Below are 21815 nucleotides of genomic sequence, written 5' to 3' on the forward strand. Positions count from 1 at the left end.
TTTCTTACTTACCAAGATAATATTGAATTTTATTTCTGTTTTCTACAGTATTAATCTACCCAATTTTATGCCTGAAAATTTGAGAAGCATTTCCTTCACATCAAAGTCATGAAAAAAAAATACTGAAGAGTACCAGATTCAGGACTGATTTCATTTCATCACTCCACTTGATATCACTCTCAGGTAGAAGAATTATTGAGCAGGCTTCAGATACATTTCTTGGACCAGCTATGTGCAGTATTCATTGTCTTACTTTAACTGGTAACCTTGCTAAACAGGATAGTTTGGGTTCTTTGTCAAATACGTCAGTTAATTTAAGGTCTCTTCCCTAATTCTACTCAATCCATGATAACTACTGGTAATCACAGTTTTATTTTTAAGGTTATTTAGATCATCCTTTTTACAATATGGTCTGGAATCTTCCCAAGTACCTTTTTCTCTCTTCTTGAAGATAAAGACAATATTTGTTCTCCAGTTTTCTGGAATTTCATCGTTTCTCCAAGAATTGTCAAAGACAATTATGTCACACCTGATAGTCAGCATATTCCTTCATACCGTAAAATCTAGTTTATCTGATTCTGGAGATTTCATCTCACTGCAACTGAGCAGGTATTCCATGACTACATTTCAACCTGCCCCTTCGCCCTGCTCTTTACACTTGCCAAATGGAACATCTACAAGCATAGGTTCTGTTTTTCCTGTGTTAACCTGCCAACATTTTGCCCTTTTCATTCAGCAGGCATTTCTTTACCTTTTGTTATTTTTTTTTTTTTTTTTTTTTTAGTTTTATTGCAAATTTATATGCCGCCCTTTTCCCTGAGGGGACTCAGGGCGGCTTACAGCAATAAAGGGAAGGGGGTGCAAGACAAAACTTAAAAAGAAAAAAAATCGTGATTAAAGGAAATTGGTCATAAAAACACAACATTCACTCAACATTCGGGCGGGGTGAGAGTAATCCTATCCCCAGGCCTGACGGGATAGCCAGTTCTTGAGGGCTGTGCGGAAGGCCTGGACTGTGGTGAGGGTACGGATCTCCACGGGGAGGTTGTTCCATAATGTCGGAGCTGCAACTGAGAAGGCTCTCCTCCGCGTAGTCGCCAGTCGGCACTGACTGGCGGATGGAATTCGGAGGAGGCCTACTCTGTGCGATCTGATGGGACGCAGGGAGGTAATTGGCAGGAGGCGGTCTCTCAAATAGTCAGATCTATTGTACTACATTATGAATGTAACTTGGGAAGCTCTTGTTATTAATTCATTGAATTTTGCATCCTTCACCTACATCAGCTCATTTGAAGCTGTAGTTTTTCTGACAACATCTCTGTAATTCTAGGGCTGAATAAATTGTGTTTATTTAAAACATATGCAAACCATATCTGTAGCCTCCATATAAATTGAGCTCCTTTGCTTTCAAAAATGAAGAAGATGAGCATGAAAAATTGAATCTTTTTAGTCATAGTAAATTCCTTTCAAAATTCCTTCACAAACCCCTTTGGCCCAATCATTAGCACCTCTGGAAGCCTGGATGCATTTATGACTTTATTATGTTAGGTATTTATTATGTTAATACTTTTAATATACTTTATTAGTATAGTATATGGAAGTTCCTTTCTGTTGCAATATAATTTTTTAAAAAATAAATGAAGTACAACATACATTAATATTTGTATGCTCAGTTAGAATTAAAGTTTTTAGACTTACTGAATCTTTCTATACATTTTGTATGTCTGAAAATCTTATCTTTACCTCCTTGAAACTTGTTGTTAATGAAATTGTGCAATAATCAATAAAGCAATAACTTCAGAACATGGTAATATGATTTATCACTGGCTCTTTCTTTGAGGGTTTTGACTTAATTCATTGCAGAATTCTACTCAGATAAATAAGGCTCAACTTTTGTCATAATTCTATTTAATCAGGGGGTTTAGAAGCCTGCATTTATGTCTTTCCACACAGGCTAACAACTTTAAAATTGAAATAATATGGGAGTCATTGATTGTATTAATGATAAATGTATAACGTTCATTAAATATGTGGAGATCACGCATCTCACAGTAGTGCTCAATACTAATTATTTTAATTCCACTGTGCATTCATTGAATTTTATTTTGACTAAAATTTATTTTCATTTTTTTAGTTGTAAATTTTGAACATGCTTAATCAAATCAATAAATTGGATCCAAATTTGGATAATTAATCTTGAGTTTGCTTATAACCTTCCAAATGTTTTTTTTTTAATGTTTCTTACAGGAGCTAAGTGATCTGCAGCGTGATCCACCTGCACATTGTTCAGCTGGACCTGTTGGAGATGACTGTAAGATCTTTATAGTTGATGGCAAAATAGTTTAAATATTTATAATATATAGTATCGTTAAATACCTAATAAGAAATAATATTTTGTGTTTTTCAGTGTTTCATTGGCAAGCGACTATTATGGGACCTGTAAGTATGTAATTTTTATGACTGAGTTCATTTATTTTGTTTACTTTGTTAATAATAAACTAAGCTTTAATGCAATTGATTTCTGTATATATCTCAACCTAAATTCTAATGCATATTGTTTAGATTTAGCATAGAGTGATGTGTGCATGAAGTCATAAATCTTGGTTAGCTCTAAATAGTAATAGTAAAGTATAGGAATGAGGTGTTGCATCTATTCTGCACTCCAGCACCTCCTACACTGCCACTTACTGGTTATCAAAACTTATACAATCCTGGACGTGCATAATATTAGGTTGGCCTCTAATAAAACTCATCTGGGATGTGATCCTGGATGAGTGGAGCAGCATGGTATGTATTACTGAGATCCATCTCAGCAAATAAGAAAATGCAAACTAATTTTATATTCTAGGAAGTTGCTATGTGGCTTGTAAAATATTCTGAGGTTTGAGAAGCCATATTGTATAAAATCTTTCTTAAATACCTTTAACGATTAAATAGAAGGAACACCATTTCTCACTGATTAAACAAGGATAACATCTTCTGATTACAAAATATACATTAACTCTATTTAACATGCAATACTGTGCAAATGTGTTAGGCAGTTATGTAGAAATGATGTAAATTAAGAATATTTTCAGAAATAGAAGTGTTTATAGGTGATTTTGATCTATTAACAAAATGGAAAGTAAATGAACAGAAGAGAAATCCAAATCAATATTTGATGATTAAATGACAGAATGTGTTTGTCAGGACTTATTATATACATTTGATGGTGGACTCTGATCTATGAACATTTATATAATAATAAATTTGTTAGTATTGTACATGGTACCATAAGTAAGTAACTAATTGCAGTTACCCTTAACCCAAGGTAGAAAGAGGAAATATGGAAAACAGGTGATGTTCTAGATTTTAGGTGTGAAAATGAAATGGGATAGAAGATATAAAAAGAAACAAAAGAATTGAAGTCTCTTCAGTCTACAACAGAGGTCTTCAAACTTGGCAACTTTAAGACTTGTGGACTTCAACTCCCAGAATTCTCCAGCCAGCTAGCTGGAAAATTCTGGACGTTGAAGTCCACAAGTCTTAAAGTTGCCAGGTTTGGGGACCCCTGGTCTACAATATCACAAGTTGATTAAACAAATACTCATCTGCCTTGTGGTTGGAAGTGATAGAGCAGAGAGAATTTGTTCCAGGAAAAAGGAGAAACAACAACGTATAATAATAAGTATTGAATTAGAAGTAGGGAGAGCCAGATTTAAATATATCTTTAACCTTGGAGAAGATCTTTCATAGCATCGGTCCAGAAATATTCACTTAGGCCAGGCTAATTCAAAAGGGGATGCTGTGTATATGAATTTATTACTTTAAGGGTTTATGACATTGCCTAATTGTTTTCAACCACTAATTTATTTGTAATGCATCTTGCTACTTTGTTCCTGGGTCTAAGCAGATTAGTTCAATCCTATATTTATTTTTATTTTTTATTTCTACATGCATGACTGTTCATGATTGTGAGCAATTCTTAATGATTAGAAATTCACTTTAAATAAATATTTGAAGAATTCATTCATTGTTTTACTGTGTTGCCAGACCTTAATGGTTCTCCACCTTCTGGTTCAGATACAGTTTATATGGCTATAGAATTCTCAATAATTATTCTTTTGCTAGTCTCTATACTGGTGAATCTGGGATTGTAATCAGGTTAAATGAATGGTGTTAACTGACAGGCCATATATCCTACATCCTGCTATCTGAAGAACTTTACTATAATTTATGTTATACCCTCGGCTCCATCATGCAATCAAGGTTGATTGGTTTTTCCTCATGTTAAATTACTGTGTCACATTTTAGGGATTTTTCTAGATTCTACTTTCTGAAAAATATTCTATATTTTTTTCTATAATATGTCTGGCATCTAACCATTTGAAGTTTAAAAGCCCTTACAATACTGCTTTTAGCAAAATATTTGTGAATTCAGAAGAACTTTATCAATATTCAGTATAAATTTACATTTTGGTTGTATTGATATTAGGAAATCTATATTATATTGCTTTACTGCTGATGTTTTATATTGTGTTATGTATTTAGTTTGCCTATACTACATTTAGCTGTTATGACGGCTATTCTGTTACTGCTTTTGCATTAATCTGGAATGCTGCAATCCTTCCTGTGTTTGGTTCTGCATCTTTTGATTGCTTTTCTGTAGTAGGAATAAGAACAGCAGAGTGGATGACTTACAGTACCAGGGCAGGAAGGGATGGCAGGAGAAGCAGGGAGTTTGTCTGCTAGCTCTGTCAAAAACCTCCTATCAGCCTCTTTTTAAAACAGCAAGTAAGAGCAAGGGAGCACAACAGAGAAGTAGGGTAAAAAATAATATGTGGGTCAATCACAGGATTTCTGAGAAAGCAGAAAAGGCAGAAACCACCTCCCCCACAGATCAGGCACTGAGATGGCTACATTCATGGGTTTAGCCAACTGTCGGAATTTCCTTTTATCCCTACTTAAGATGTTGAGCTTGTCGATCAGAAGGTCAGCAGTTCAATGGTTCGAATCCCTAGTGCCGCATAACGGAGTGAGCTCCCGTTACTTGTTCCAGCTTCTGCCAACCTATCAGTTCAAAAGCACGTAAAAAATTCAAATAGAAAAATAGGGACCACTTTGGTGGGAAGGTAACAGCATTCCGTGCGCCTTCAGCATTTAGTCATGCCAGCCACATGACCACAGAGACGTCTTCAGACAGCTCTGGCTCTTCGACTTTGAAACTGAGATGAGCACCAATCCTTAGAGTTGGGAACGACTAGCACATATGTGAGAGGGAACCTCTACTTTTACCTTTAACCCCACTTTAGGGAGAGCAATTGATGGATGTTTTTACACAAGCAAGAAATCTACCATCACTTTCCTTAACATATACTTTAAAGCTGTAAGAAAATCACCATTCACCAGCCTTCTTACTGAGATAGATTAGAGTTTAACTGTCAGCATAAAGTGCTGTCTGGATGATTTCTCTCTAAAATGGCAGTTGGTCTTACCTGAACTGCTATTTTCGGGGCTGGGACAGGAGCTCCAGTGGATGGTATTGACACGCCCATTTGGCCACGAGCTGTGCTCCACCCTTTCTTCTCCACTTCATTGAACTGAGCTCCCCTCAGACCTGAAAACAAGTCACAAAGGAGAACTCCCACCATTCCAGCTATCATACTACCTAGGGCGGGAACTGGAGCCTCCTGTCCGAGCCCCAAAAATAGCAGTTCGGGTAAGACCAACTGCCATTTTCCGGACAAGGGACAGGAGGCTCCAGTGGATGGGACCTACCAAAGCTAAGTCCCATGGGCGGGGAACTCATGCTCTGCAATTACTTGCTGTAGCACCCTGCGCCCAAACGCTGTGCAAATGTCCTCTATGGGGGCCTGGGAGGCCCAAGCCGCCGAGGTGGCAGTGCTCCTCATCGAGTGTGCCATGATGCCGGCTGGCACTGGCAACCTCTGGGATTCGTATGGCTAAGCGGATCCACCGGCTAATGGTGGAAGGCGTTACCCTCCTACCCAGAGACGACGGTTGGAAAGATAGAAAAAGTGACTCTGACCTCCAGAAGGAGGCTGTCCACTTCAGGTAAATACGCAGGGCCCATCTGACGTCCAACTGGTGCCACTGCTGTTCCCATTCTCAAGCCGGATTAGGGCAGAAATCGGAGACAACAGGTTCCTGGAAACGGTGGAATATGGAATTCACCTTAGGAAGGAAGGCTGGGTCCAATCTCAACATAACCCTGTTGTGGAACATGCACAAGTCCTCCCTAGAGGAGAGTGCTCCTAGCTCTGACACCCTTCTAGCCGATGTGATGGCGACTAGGAATACCACCTTAAGGGTTAGGTGTTTCAGGCTAACCGTTCTCAACAGCTCAAAGAGCTCCTCCATGAGAGCCCGTAGCACGGTGGGAAGATTCCACATGGGGAATCTATGCACCAATGGGGGGTGCAGGTTGGAACCCCACCGAAGGAACCTCTTCACAACAGGAAGTTGGGTGAGAGGAACTGGGCCCTTGGCCAGGAGGATCGTACCAAGGGCGGCTAGTTGCCTGCACACAGTCCCCCAGGCGAGACCCTTGTCTAGGCCATCCTGGATGAATTCCAGAACCTGCGGTACCAAGGCCCTGGTGGGTTCAATGCCTGGCACCAGGAAACGAAAGCCACCCATGTAGAGTCATAGATCCTCGAGGTGGCATTTCTGCGAGAGGCCTCTATGGTTCTAATCACCCGCAGAGAAAATTGAGCTCCCTTTAGGCGCCTCCGCTCAATCTCCACACAGCTAGTTGCAGCCAGTGTGATTCTGGGTGCATCAGCTTCCCTTGGTGCAACTCTATTTCCCTCCCCAGTATCCGCCATGGAGGCTGGACTGACAGGATCTTGAGGTCTGCGAACCAGGGTCTCCTCGGCCAGTGAGGAGCCCCCAGGATCAGCTCTGCCTGCTCCCTGACTAGCTTCTGAACTACCCCCGAAAGGAGGGGGAGGGGAGGAAAAGCGTACAGAAGTCCCCTTGCTCACCTTGCACGATGGGTGTCAACTCCTTCCGCTCCCCGAGCTGGGAACCGAGAGAAGAACTGTGGAAGCTGGGTGTTGGCTGGAGTGGTGAAGAGCTCGTCCAAACCTTGGGCTGTCCAAACCTCCAGCAGATGCTCTGGAACAGCTCCTGGGACAGGTTCCACTCTCCGTTGTCCACCGTCTCTCGACTGAGCCAGTCGGCCTGATGGTTGCCGATTCCCGTAATGTGCTCCGCCCGAATCAACCACAGAAGTCTCTCTGCCCAGCTGCCCAGAGACATCGCTTCGGTGTGCAGTGCCCTGGAACGCATGCCACCCTGCCGATTGATGTGGGCCTTGGCCGCCACGTGGTTAGTTTGTACCAGGACGTGATGACCCTCGAAAGAGTCCAGAAATATAGAAGCGCCAGATGGATCGGCCGGAGCTCCAGCCAGGACCACTGGCCCTGTGCCAACTGGGACCCCAGGGTCGGCCCCCCAGCCGAACAGGCTGGCATCCCTGGTGGGAACGAGGCGCTCCTGGTCCCTGAGCTCACATCCCTTGAGCAAGGCTGGGGACAGCCACCACTTGAGGGAAATCTGTACCTGAGTGGTGGCCTCGACCCTGGTCAGTGAGCTGCTGGTGTTGGCTCTCCGGAACGGTAGGAGTCGCCACTGCAGAGTCCTGGCATGCAACCGTTCCCATGGTACTACCTCGATGCAGGATATGAGTTTCCCCAACAAGCTGGATAGAAAGGCTATGGGAACATAACGATCCCTATGGACCTGCTTAATCATCTTAACCAAGCTGGCCCTGCGGTCCAGGGAGAGAAACATCTTTCCTGCACAGGAGTCTATGACTGTCCATAAATGGAGAATTCTAGTTGATGGGGTGAGGGAATTCTTTTCGAAGTTGACGGAGAACCCTAGACCCTGAAGGATGTCCACGACCTGCCAGAGGTCCGCCCTCATATGACCCGGGGATGCCCCCTGGATGAGGACGTCATCAAGGTAGCAATGTAGCCTAATGGGAAAGCCCCTTAGATAGGCTGCCACCACCGCCAGTACCTTGGTGAATGACCTAGGTGCAGAGGATAACCCAAAGGGAAGGATCCTGTATTGGAAGTGGTGGCCCAGGTAGGAGAATTGCAGGTACAGCCTGTGGCATGAGAGGATGGGAATATGGAGATAAGCCTCTGTGAGAGCTACAGAAGCCATGTAATCCCCCTCCCATATGCCTGCTAGAATGGATTTAAGTGAGGCATCTTGAACCTGCGGTACACAAGATATTGGTTCAAGAGCTTCAAGTCGAGAATAGCTCTCCAACCCCCACAAGGAACAGATTTGAGAAGAACCCCCGGCCCATCTGGTCCAAGGGGACCGGTTCTATCGCGGAGATGTCAAGCAGTTGCTTAATGGCCTGACGCATCCACCTGCATTTGTCTAGATTTTGTGTCGGGGGAAATGTGCGAAAGTGGTTGGAGGAGATGGAGAGGAACTCTAGCTGAAACCCGTGTGAGACAGTGCTGATTACCCAGGCGTCAGAGGAAATTCTCGCCCAGGCCTCGGAGAAGAGAGCCAGGCGACTGCCAATGGGTGGGGTCGGGTTCAACCTATTTGCCCCGGCAGTAGGGGCGCCCACCTCCCCCTCGAAAGGGCCGCTTACTCTGAGGCTGGAAGCGGGACCTGTCCCTAAGTTGTGGTCAGATGTCATCTCTGATCTGGGAAAAGAGTACTTGTTCTGCTGAGCCTCTTGTTCCGGGGGCCTGTACGAGGGCTTGCGGTAAAACGGGGTTGACCTTTGTTCCGCCTTCGCTGAGGTGGGTAAGACTTTTCTTGTTTTTGTCCTCCACAAGGAGCGCTTCCAGGGCTGCCCCGAAGAGGGAGCCCCCCATGTAGTCAGCCGATGCCAGCTGCCATTTGGACTAGAAGAGATCGGAATAAATCTGGGGGGAATAGTCCAGTAAATGCCGGACTTTCCGGCTTGTCATCCTCCTCATCCTCAGACAGGTCAGGATCTCTCTGGGGTCTGTCCCCTGCTACTGAACCTTCACTAATGAGGGAAGGAGAGGTAGGGCGGCTCTCGGGATTGGATGGAGGCCGAGCTTGGGATGAGCTGGCCCTAGGATTCCCTCCTTGATCTGGAGCTTAGGACCGAGCAATCTGCTGCTGCAATCCATGCTCAATTCCAGAGGCAATTGCTCTTTCGATGAGATTTTGCAGCCCCCTTGGCAGATCATCTACATCCAGAAAATCCCAGCTGGAATTCTCTGGTTCCTGAGCTACCCCAGCTTGGGGAGCTAGACTGGACTTGGGCAGGGCCTGATCCTCTCTAGGATACATGTGGGCACAGGACTCTTCCAAGTCCTCCAGGGAAAGGGGAGGAGAAGGAGACCGTTCTCCCAAAAATCTCCGTGGGGAATCTAGAGAGAGTCCAGGCTGGAACTCACCCCCCAATGGAGATCTGGAATGGGGGGGGGGGGAGAGAGGCACTAAGCCTACCTTGCAAGGCCCTCAGTTTTTCAGCCCTGGAAAAGTACTTTGAGAGAGCCTTGTGCCTCCTCAGTTCGTCCCTCTGGGTGGCATGAGAGGGGCGGGGGTTTGCAACCTTAAGGGCCCTGGCAGAAGCAGTGGGTCGCTGCCTGGTTGTAGGTCCCTCCCCAGGGGAGCATGGGGGAGAAGGAGACCCCCCCCGCCTCCTCCACCATCTTGGCCACATGGGGGGGATAAGGAAAATAAAAAAAAACTATTCACCCTCCTTGCACAGCCTCCTGGCTCTTCTTCTCTTCTCCTCTTTAACTGCAACAGTTAAAGAGAAAACAAACTGGATGAATGCTGCTTTCTCCCCTTCTGGGCAGCCCCTGCCTCAGTACTGAGAACACTGTGTTTGGGGGCTGCCAGCGAGGCTTGCCTCGACCTGGGTCGCTTCACGCGCTCTCCTCCGCTCCGCGGCGCACTCACAGTTCAAAACAAAAAACTTCTTCGCTCTCTTCCCAGCGTTCCAAACTCTCTGCGGCCCGAATCCAGCCACCAAAGCCGTTGATTGGTGTGATTGGGGGGGGGGGTTCTGGGCTGGGAATCCTAGCCTCTAGCCTCCCAATCGCGTAAAACCCCCAGGGATCGGTGCCACGTGCTTGGCAAAGACGGAAATGGCTGCCGCGACCTCAGCACTCTCTCCGATCCCAAGGATACAAAGTAACACTCCCTGGTGGTTAGAAAGGAAAACCAGGTAGAGCTACTTACAACCTAGAGCAGAGAGCTAGCTACGGTGGCTGCAGAGGCAAGGAGGTTCCAGTAGAGAGAGAAATCGCAGGAGAAGTTAAAAATATGTCTCGTCTTTTAGCCCGACTGAAATGAAGTACTGCAACGTGCTCTACATGGGGCTGCCCTTGAAGAGTATTCGGCGACTTCAGCTTGTCCAGAATGCAGCCGCGTGAGCGATCGTGGGTGCGCCTCAATTCACCCACGTAACACCTATCCTCCGCGAGCTGCACTGGCTGCCTGTTGATCTCCGGGTACGCTTCAAGGTGCTACTTATCACCTACAAAGCCCTTCATGGTATTGGATCTGGGTACTTGAGAGACCGCCTACTGCCAATTACCTCCACTAGACCAATAAGATCCCACAGACTAGGCCTCCTCCGAATTCCATCAGCCGGCCAGTGTCGACTGGCGACTACCCGGAGGAGAGCCTTCTCTGTGGCTGCTCTGACCCTGTGGAACGAACTCCCCGTGGAGATTCGAACCCTCATCACCCTCCAGGCCTTCCGCAAAGCCGTTAAAACCTGGCTGTTCCGACAGGCCTGGGGCTAAAGCCCCACCTCGAATGGTATGATTGTTGTGCTTTTTAATTGTGTATGGCATTTATGTTTTGTAACTTTGTTTGTCTTTCCCCTCCGTTGAGTTGTGAGCCGCCCTGAGTCCCTTTCAGGGAAAAGGGCGGCATACAAATAAAGTAAAATGAAAATGAAATGAAATGAAATGAAGTGGAGAAGAAAGGGTGGAGCACAGAGGCGTGTCTTCAGCTTCATCCCAGTCTCGTGGTCAAATGGGCGTGTCAATACCTCCTGTCCCTCGCTGCAGAAAATGATGTAAAGATTAAAACAGTGGGGTCATAATCAAATATTATTTTAGGAAAAAGATAATCAAGATTTTCTGCATGTTTGGATGAAAATTGGCTTTAAAAAATGACAGCAACCTACAATCTGCACTCCGAATTAAATAGAAATCTCATGCAAATGATGGCAAGCTTTTATCTTTTTATTTTGTTTCTTTTCCAGCCTGACAGTGCATATCAAGGAGGAGTCTTTTTTCTTACAGTCCATTTTCCAACAGACTACCCATTCAAACCACCAAAGGTAAACACTTACTTTTAAAAATGCCGTTGGTTCATTTGAATATCAGGGCTTGGCCTTACGTTCTGATGGGGAAATTTGCTGGGCATAGATATTTTATTAAAATAAGAATAGAATAAATAGATAAGAGGACAGAGCACTTTGAGACAAGCACAAAAGAATTTTAAAAAAAAACAAATTAGTTTGCAACATTTTAAATTTGACGTCTTCAAAAGGAAAACAAGAAAGTCCAGTTGCCTCCTGAAAAAGCACCTTTGGGACACTCTCACATATGTTTGCATTTTAGAGGAAACATAAACATCAGTATGCATTTTAGAGGAAATGCATCTCCTATCAGGTCAGGAAGGCAGGAATTGATACATTGAACTGAATGTTTTGGCTGTCCAAGAGCAATAGTGTGAACCTACATCTCGTGGCACTATTGCTAACATAATGTGATTTAAATGTTTCCGTGGATTTGGAAATTACTCTGATAACATGCTTTTGGTAGAAAGCTATATAAAGATCCAAGGAATGACTTAATGCTCCAATCATTTTACGTGGTAGTGTATTTTACCCAGATAATTTGGTTACAACTGTTGTTGTATGAACAATAGAGTGAAGAAAAAGTATTGGATTCATTCCCTACTAAATTAGCAGGAGGGAAAAAAACATAAAACACCTACATCGCAGAAACTGAATTTCTTGACATTTTAACATAAACATTTTATATTAGGGTTGTATGAAGTCTCAAAGGGGCACTTTGCTTCAATTGTTTGTTTTAGGCAAAAGATGACTTGATTTTATTTGAATTGATTGTAGTATCTATGTGTGTGTGTGTATGTATATGTATATGTGTGTCTATGTATACATACACACACACACAACTATTTTACCCAAATGTATGAATAAAATACCTTGTTTCATTATAATCAGCTATACATATTCTACATCTAAAAGCAACTCATTCATAAATTACAATTAACACCAAGACTTTACTCCATTGAGTAACTAGGACCATAAATTTATTTTTCTAATGCTAAATTGCCCAGCTATGAACTTCAATGTAATAAATATGCAACAAGAATATGGACATCCAAAAATATTAATTAAGATATTAATATCTCAAAATCAAATTAATACACATACTGATTTCTTCTGAGAACATAATTTTAAGACATTGTAAAGATGTGTATTTGAATAAATTCATTACACTTAGATTCATTCATTTTGCCAGATTCAATAACTCTTAAAGAGATAATTGGGAGCTACCAGAGTTAGTAATAAAGTGGGTGGCTATATAAATGTTTTAAATTAATAAATTTCCCCACTTATGATATCTTAAAGTCTGGAAAAATGAATGAGTATGTGTTTTATGAAAACACAATCGTGATCAGAATTGGGCAGGATAGCTCTGTCCTTCCAACAGTAGGTTGAGCTATTCGTGGCAAGACAAAATCGCGAAGCCCTTATCCGTGGAGACATAAGCACGTCGCTAAAGCCGCAACGTCATCACCGCCGCGACAACAGCGCGGCAACAGAAGGGCGCTTTAAAACGGCGCCGCGGCAGAAAGCCGATTTCAATTAAGGTAAGGGTTAGGATTAGGTTTAGGGGTTTGTTTTAGGGTTAGGGTTAGGGTTAGGGTACTGAGTGCTTGGGAATGCGCGGATTTGCCCTCCGCGATTATGTCATCGCGGTAGTGTGTTTTTCCTTAGCGCTTAGAACGGCGTGAATTAGTCTTCGCGCTTATGTCTCTGCGGATAAGGGCTTCGCGGATTTGTGGTGGAACCGAGCTATTAGATATTACTTAGCATATATAATGACTGACAAACTTTCTAAAAATAAAACATCCAACTAATAGTCTTATTTGTTGATTTGGCATGGAATGGCTCTTTACTGCTCATTCATAAAAGGATTTTTATTTGAAAAAATGTCTGATGAAGCAGTAAAATGGAAGTTATCTAGTGTATGTGGTACAAGCAATTGAATTTCATTTTGCACTCCTATGTTGCAGATTGCATTCACTACAAAAATATATCATCCAAACATAAATAGTAATGGAAGTATTTGTCTTGATATCCTGAGGTCACAGTGGTCACCAGCACTGACTGTATCTAAAGGTAATTCTATTTGTGAAGCATGCCAACAACATACTGTTTTATGTGCATATTGTATGAAGTTTATATTTTGTGAAGATCCCCTAATTAAGATAATTAAATAACCAAGCCTGAATTTGTTACTATGTATTGGGCATAAGACTATTGCCGTTGTCTTGGGTGGAGATTTTAAACTATGATCAAAGTTTGTGACTGTAGGGATCAGATTAGAGCCTTCAGAGGAAGGAAGCTTGCATAGATTGAATGCGCTCTTCTGGAAAAAGATCTGAAAATCAGGAGACCATTATATAGTAATTATGAAACCTCACTTAGACAGCAAAACTCATTGTAAAAAGATTGAGCATATAGTAATTTTAAAAAATCAGTTTTGATACCATATTTTTGCTTGACATTTTTAAATCTGCACACAGCTCACAAACACTTGTGTCTTTTAATAAAATTTGTAAGTTGGACCACATTCGTGAGGTGGTTTCTTTGCAGCAAAATTCAGTATCAGACTAATAATAAAATAAAAAGAGACTTTAACAAATAAGTTTCTGAAGTTTCCAAATCATATTTGATACCAGAAGCAGTAGGAAAAACTGGAGATAGAGGGATAGTGCTCCATGTCATAGGTTCTGGGGGATTAGTTGGAATAAACATTAGGAAGATCTAACTGAGAGACAAAGCCATAAGCTATGAGAGTTTACCCATGTTCTTTATCTACAAAGAAACGCATCTTTGTAATTGAATGGAGCAATTCCACAGTTATTTAAAATCTACACAACTTTCCAAGATGTGCCTGTCAGATAAAAGCCCTGTATTGAAGTTAGATAAGGCTGCCTTCAGTTTAAATATCTTTTGCCTATGGAAACCTAATTCCAAGTGGCCACTCGTACAGTGGGGCAAAAAAGTATTTAGTCAGCCACCAATTGTGCAAGTTCTCCCACTTAAAAAGATGAGAGAGGCCTGTAATTGACATCATAGGTAGACCTCAACTATGAGAGACAAAATGAGAAAACAAATCCGGACAATCACATTGTCTGCTTTGGAAAGCATTTTTTTGCAAATTATGGTGGAAACTAAGTATTTGGTCACCTACAAACAAGCAGGATTTCTGGCTCTCACAGACCTGTAACTTCTTCTTTAAGAGGCTCCTCTGTCCTCCACTCATTACCTGTATTAATGGCACCTGTTTGAACTTGTTAGAAGTATAAAAGATACCTGTCCACAACCTCAAACAGTCACACTCCAAACTCCACTATGGGGAAGACCAAAGAGCTGTCGAAGGACACCAGAAACAAAATTGTAGACCTGCATCAGGCTGGGAAGACTGAATCTGCAATAGGCAAGCAGCTTAGTGTGAAGAAATCAACTGTGAGAGCAATAATTAGAAAATAGAAGACATACAAGGCCACTGATAATCTCCCTCGATCTGGGGCTCCATGCAAGATCTCACCCCGTGGGGTCAAAATGATCACAAGAACGGTGAGCAAAAATCCCAGAACCACACGGGGGGACCTAGTGAATGACCTGCAGAGAGCTGGGACCAACGTAACAAAGGCTACCATCAGTAACACACTACGCCGCCAGGGACTCAGATCCTGCAGTGCCATACGTGTCCCCCTGCTTAAGCCAGTACATGTCCGGGCCCGTCTGAAGTTTGCTAGAGAGCATTTGGATGATCCAGAAGAGGATTGGGAGAATGTGATATGGTCAGATGAAACCAAAGTAGAACTGTTTGGTAGAAACACAACTCGTCGTGTTTGGAGGAGAGAGAATGCTGAGTTGCATCCAAAGAACACCATACCTATTGTGAAGCACGGGGGTGGCAACATCATGCTTTGGGGGTGTTTCTCTGCAAAGGGACCAGGACGACTGATCAGTGTACAGGAAAGAATGAATGGGGCCATGTATCGTGAGGTTTTGAGTGCAAACCTCCTTCCATCAGCAAGGGCATTGAAGATGAAACTTGGCTGGGTCTTTCAGCATGACAATGATCCCAAACACACCGCCCGGGCAACGAAGGAGTGGCTTCGTAAGAAGCATTTCAAAGTCCTGGAGTGGCCTAGCTAGTCTCCAGATCTCAACCCCATAGAAAACCTTTGGAGTGAGTTGAAAGTCCATGTTGCCCAGCGACAGCCCCAAAACATCACTGCTCTAGAGGAGATCTGCATGGAGGAATGGGCCAACATACCAGCAACAGTGTGTGCCAACCTTGTGAAGACTTACAGAAAACGTTTAACCTCTGTCATTGCCAACAAAGGATATATAACAAAATATTGAGATGAACTTTTGATATTGACCAAATACTTATTTTCCACCATAATTTGCAAAAAAATTCTTTCCAAAACAGACAATGTGATTGTCTGGATTTGTTTTCTCATTTTGTCTCTCATAGTTGAGGTCTACTTACGATGTCAATTACAGGCCTCTCTCATCTTTTTAAGTGGGAGAACTTGCACAATTGGTGGCTGACTAAATACTTTTTTGCCCCACTATATACTGTGTAGAACTTTTTTCCCAACTTCAGTACCATGGATTTTAGATGCCTCGCTTATTCTTTAATAAATACTTAAAGTATTGTAAGTATTAAAGTATCTTAAATACTTAAAATATTTTTAAAAAAATACTTCCTAATGGCCATATACATGCTTTTAAAAAAAAAACAGCTGAGATGAGGGGAACTAGTCTTACTAGAAGTATAATGTTATTTATATTTCTCAAACTGCTATGCTTAAACAGTTTTTAAAATGTTTGGGAAAGGGAGGCACTCTAGCCAAAAAAAGAAGTTACAGAAACAGCCTATTTTAAATTAGTTGCATATTTTAAGATACTTACTCTTGTATTAGCGTTTTGTTCTTAAAAATGAAAAGATTGCCAAAATTAGTTTCGTCGTAAACTCTTGGTTTTTTTCTTTAATTGAAAAGAATTAAAATGTTTCCCTAAAGGATAGATATAGATATTTGGTATCTATTTGTGCACATTTACGTATGGGACTTGAATTCTAATGGAGTTAACTTGGACCTGCTGCCTTGTTTTTAAGCTTGAGAGTGGGATAAAAAGGAGAATATTGCATGCTTATTTTGGTAATAGTTCTTCAAAAAGTAAAGACTGGGGATGCATTGAAATTGTATTGTGCTTTCCCTTAGATTAAGGAAGCGAAATTTCTTTCAGAAGTAGGAAGCACCGCCAGAATTGGGCAGAGTTGAAATTATGTTTAGAATATCCAAATATTAATGTGCAGGAGCTAATAAAGCTGAGGACTAGTTTCCTCAAATATTGGAAAACAGGAACTATTGAATTATAAAACAGATGAAAAATGAAAACAGATGAAAAATGAGTAGCTACTTTTGAGGCCTAATTAGTATCTTGCATCATGAAAACATTGATTATTTCTACTTTCCCTCTAGTGCTTTTGTCCATATGCTCTCTACTTTGTGACCCTAATCCAGATGACCCTTTAGTACCAGATATTGCACAAATCTACAAGTCAGACAAGGAAAAGTACGTATAAATATTGTTTCAAAAATTGTAAGATACTAATTTGTTCTTTTCTGGGTTTTTTTTCTTGCACCACAAAGATTTTGATGAAATGATTTCAGTTATTTTAGTAGACATTTTCCCCCCCAATCACGTTACCTTTTGTTTTAAAACCACACTCATGGTTTTCAAGTCCAGTTTCCCTTAATACAGTATACACTATATCGCCAAAAGTATTCGCTCACTTGCCTTTACTGGCATATGAACTTACAGTATTTAACCTGTGATTATGTCTTCCCGACTAAATTGCTGTTAGTATTTCCCCCCCCCCCCTTTGGATTCATTGTTGAGTCACTGACACTGCATTAGTGCCCATAATGTGGCTAGATATTACCTTAGTCTATTCCATGCTTCATTCATTTTTATTATCCTACAGATGCATTATCAGTTATAACGTGACTTCTCCAAATTAATAACTTTTTTCATTATTCTGTGTGCTAATTATAGTTAGTCTGGATTTTATTCAGACTGGTTTTCATTTATCTGTTCTGTATTAATATGAGTGTTGGGTAGAGAATTTGTAACAACATCCATTAGACATCAGTCAGCAGAGATCTGGAGCACGCGGCATGTCCATGTGGGAATGCATGGGGCAGGCAGAGGTTGAGGGGAGCAGATAGTCCTGCAAGTAGCTCAGTTCTATGGTATCTAAAGCTTTAAAGGCAATAGCCAGGAAACTTGAATTGCACCTCAACATCTATTGGGAGCCAATATAAGTTCATATGCGAGTAAAGGCAGGTAAGCGAATACTTTTGGCAATATAGTGTGTGTTCAACATATAAGTTGAAGGGGAAAGGATACAGCCTTATCTGATATATTTCTCATACTGGTCTGAACTATGGCTTTAAACTCTGTCCTGGAACTATTGTCTATTATACTTTGGAGTGGTGAGACAATTTTATTGTGTTCTTAACCTAAAAAAAGGTAAGTAAGCAAATTATATGTGCACTTCAATTTACAAAGCTTGGAAAATGTTTCACATGGTAAACTAGCTGGTTTATTTTTAAATATCTCCTGAACTGTCCTAAGATAAGAAGAGGAGAAACGACATGAAAGCACAACACAATGACAGTTCTTTATGGCATTGACTGTCATCCTTTAGTTATTACAGAAATGAACCTCATGTATTTCTTGTAGTGTTGACCACATATCAGTGTGGTACCACATGCTTGCTGATATGTGCCTGTAAAACTCCCTCTTTATCAGAAAAAGTTGCTGCACAATTTTTTAATCTATTTAATTCATGTTTTATATCTGAGGCAGCAATTTATATCTGGGTTTCCACCTCCTTGATGAGTCTGGGGTTTTTTCCCCATGCAATTCTCTGATGGTCCATGGAGATCATCAACACATTTTGTATTCCAGCTGTTACAATCCAGTTAAAATGATTCCTCCAAAACACTTGATTTTTTTTTATTCCATAATGACCAGACAGGCTGGTACAAACCAATTTTGTGCTCTTTAAATTTCTACAGTACCTAACAGTTACGTTTTTCCCCACTAGAATAGAAGATCGTGACTCTTCTAAGCCAGCTTTCCCAGTTGCGTGCCTTCAATGTGTGTTAGAATTACAGCTCCCAGAATTTCTCAGTGTGATTTTTTTCATGGGAATTCTGGATGTTACAATAGGACTGAAGAAGGCCTTTCTAAGCACTTGTATCTTGTAGTTGATTGTATTTGAAATGTGATAACACAGCTGTGAATTATAAGCTTGTATATTTTCACATTTTTTTCTTGGACAGATATAACAGACATGCAAGAGAATGGACACAGAAATATGCAATGTAAACTTTGAAGACATTTTCTTATATACCAGAGTACTGTAAATTTTAGGGTTTTTCAAAATTAGAAGTAAATGGAGCACAGTTTACTGTTTTCGGTGTACCATGAAGCCCTTTTTGATTTTTACCCATATAAGTGTGTTTCTGGAACAAGGAAATTAACTACAGAAATTAACCTGAAGACTGTGACGAGAGTATTTATCCTTTCTGTATGCTTTGCAAAAGACATTTATTATGTTTTTTAAAGATACTTGGACATCTGCATCTCCAGCCTACAAGATTCATAGTGCAGTTGTAGAGCAACCAAACTATTTTTGCTGAAAACTAGGTGGTACATAATAAATATTCTGTGTCTTTGAGATGTCAGTCTTGTAAGTCTGTTTGAATGTCATTCTTTGTTAGCTCATTGTATAATTTGTATTTTTTTACTGTATAGACTATATTTTATTTACCATATATTTCAACTCATTTTAGACTTTCTGCACAGTATTGAAAAATACAACTGCTACTAAATGAGTGAACTATTCCTTCCCAAAGGAATATTCTATAAACTGATAGACTTCTAAAAACAAACTTTGCACTCTAATCTTCAGTATGCTGATTATGGGGAAACACATGGTTTTGATTTTGTTGCATACTTTTATTGCAATGTGAACTAATTGCACTGCTCTGTAGAAAGAAATGTAACTAATTTTGTTCTATTCACAGCTGACTTTTTATCCCATATGGGCAATATAATCTCTGACATGTTAACAAGATTGACTTGAAGCTTTTCCGTATAAATAAAACATGTTTTTTACTACTTGTCTTGGCTGTTCTTTAAATCTAGCACATTCTTTACATGTGCATGCTCTGAAAAGATCAAAATATTGTTCAATATATAAAGTATCATGGGAATAACTGACCCGTGTGCTTGAAAATGCTCCTGAGAGCATTATTGTAGCTTTTAAACAAATTACTTACTCATTGTATTCTATTGATCTAAGCAGATCAAACTTTTATCCAGTATAAACAAATGTACCTTCAAGCTTGCAAAGTAGTTTGGAAAATGTGCTTATGATGAAAACAGTTGATTTTAGAAAATCACAAACGCTTCTTCCCCCAGCTGTATAACAATATTTTGATCTGATATTTCTACACACAAACTAATGCTAAAGCCAGTATGTGTATACTGCATGTTTGGGGAAAAACAGCCTTTGGTTCCTTACAGATAAGTGCATTATTTTTGTAATGTAGATTTTGTGGTACTAAACCAGTATGAAATGCATTTTAATTTGTAGCTGAAATAATTCTTAAAAAAACAAAACAATTTAGCTAGAAGATTTTGCTGCCATAAAAGTTAACCCTTTTTTATCTTAGTGCTTTGGGAGCCAAAAAATATTCAAACAAAAACCCATAATTGGAATGCATCAAAATGTGGCAAACATCCCAGAGGCTATTTTTCTGTTTACTTGGCTTTACTCATAATCTTTTTAGCATTTTAATCTCCACATTTTTGCATCATGCTAATTGCCTTTGAAAAAGTCTTTACTGAGCATTTTATGCATAATAATCAGCTAGGCTTCAGAGGTTTTTTGTCTGTTTTGTTTTACCTCAGTACAATCTAAAGATGGAAGCTTTATAAGATAGCACTGAAACTTCATTGCATTAGTGTCATTGCTTACTGTGAAACAGGCCATCTCTGCAAATAGCCAAAACATGTTTCCATGCAGTAAAATGAATCCTTCGTTATACTTGAAAAAAAAAAAGGGATGCCATTGCTTGTGAAGCTATTAACATTGTCATCAGCATTTAAAAGTGGTGGTAAAAAGATCCTGACTTTCCACATTTTATCTGTATTAAATGTTTAATCGGTTTGTCCCAGAATATCCCATATCTCTTCTTATAATAATAGGCTCTGTGAAATTTGGTAGTTTGATTTGCATGGCTGTCAAGTGAAAAGAGTGTTTAATCTGCTTTACTGAAATTATATGAAAGATGGTTTGAAATTATTTAGATGTTGTTATGCTTTGAAGTATACTTAATCGGAGGAATTTACTAACCATAATGCAAAATCTTCAGGCTGAGCAAAAGGTGCAAATGAGGTTGCTGCTTAATCTTCATGGGATTGTATGAAGTATCATTTAAGTACCACAAATGTCTTCAGTTGACATTTAAAACTGAAGTTCAGAGGCTGGTTTCACCAACTGAACTTCCAGACTAACCTTAATAACAGTAACATCTTTTAAGCAGATACGGACCAGAGATTCAGTTAACTAAAAGGTGTTAAGAATTCTCTGTAATTTTTTTTTTGTGCATTTTCTGGAAATTGGTCATTTTTTTGTTTTGTTTTTAAGTGAATCATGATGGTTGGTTTTATCACCCACCCACCCCCATCTCAATATTTGCTCAGTCCTGGTGCATCCATTATGGTGGCATAAATGTGTCTGAACTTCAGTCCCTCCACCAAATGCCAGTTTATACTGTACAGTGCCTTAGCGAGGGCACTAACTGAGCCATCCCATTTTCTGTATAATCCTCACTTGGCATTATTGGTATGACTAAAGCAAAGGATCTCTTTATCAGTGAAATTCTTAAAATGTTAAATCTTTAGTCATTCTAGTTAATGTTAAACAAGGCGTGCTTTCTAGCTACTTCTGATGTGGTGTTTTTCTGCCTGAAGATGTCAGCTGAGGCTTGAATGAAAATAAAATTTTGATTTGAACTTCGAATTTGTAAAGTTGTATTTTTAACCCAGCAGTTTCACCTTTATGAATTGAGAAAAAAAAAAAAAAGCAGGGCGGTAGTACTGTCCAAATGTCAATTTGGTGCTATGAATAAAACTAGAACTTTTGTAATTATATTACACAAATTCAGTAGGGCTGCTTTGAGCAAAGTATTTTCCAAAGTATTCTTCCAAAGGGGGGAGGAATATAATGGCTCCTATAATCCGCAGAAATATTGAAAGAATCACGCGTCCACTTCTTCAACATAATTCACAGAAATAAAAGATATTTACGCTCTTGCATTAAAGAACTAGAAACATAAAGGTACAGATGCAAACTTAATATTTCATTGTTAATTCACCATTAGCAAAATAAGCAAAAGCTGCCTTCAATGTT

At 40.5% G+C, this 21815-nt stretch overlaps 1 protein-coding gene across 2 annotated transcripts in view; it reads left to right on the forward strand.

Moving 5' to 3' along the window:
• Nucleotides 1-19516, forward strand: part of UBE2D1 (ubiquitin conjugating enzyme E2 D1) — a 38405-nt gene extending 18889 nt beyond the window's left edge. The window contains exons 2-8 of one of the 2 annotated variants that reach the window (XM_087702645.1): nucleotides 49-183; nucleotides 2248-2311; nucleotides 2408-2439; nucleotides 11240-11317; nucleotides 13309-13414; nucleotides 16804-16897; nucleotides 18676-19516. In XM_087702645.1, coding sequence (XP_087558771.1) covers nucleotides 2431-2439; nucleotides 11240-11317; nucleotides 13309-13414; nucleotides 16804-16897; nucleotides 18676-18721 — 333 coding nt within the window. In that variant the 5' untranslated portion in view covers nucleotides 49-183; nucleotides 2248-2311; nucleotides 2408-2430 and the 3' untranslated portion in view covers nucleotides 18722-19516. The remainder of the gene's footprint in view (nucleotides 1-48; nucleotides 184-2247; nucleotides 2312-2407; nucleotides 2440-11239; nucleotides 11318-13308; nucleotides 13415-16803; nucleotides 16898-18675) is intronic. The other variant, XM_087702644.1, reaches the window with a different exon arrangement.
• Nucleotides 19517-21815: the final 2299 nt, after the last annotated feature.

This window comes from Thamnophis sirtalis, unplaced genomic scaffold (genome assembly GCF_051295495.1).
Source record: "Thamnophis sirtalis isolate CommonGarterSnake01/CBP01778 unplaced genomic scaffold, rThaSir2_p1.2 scaffold_15, whole genome shotgun sequence".
NCBI classification, from domain to species: Eukaryota; Metazoa; Chordata; class Lepidosauria; order Squamata; family Natricidae; genus Thamnophis; species Thamnophis sirtalis.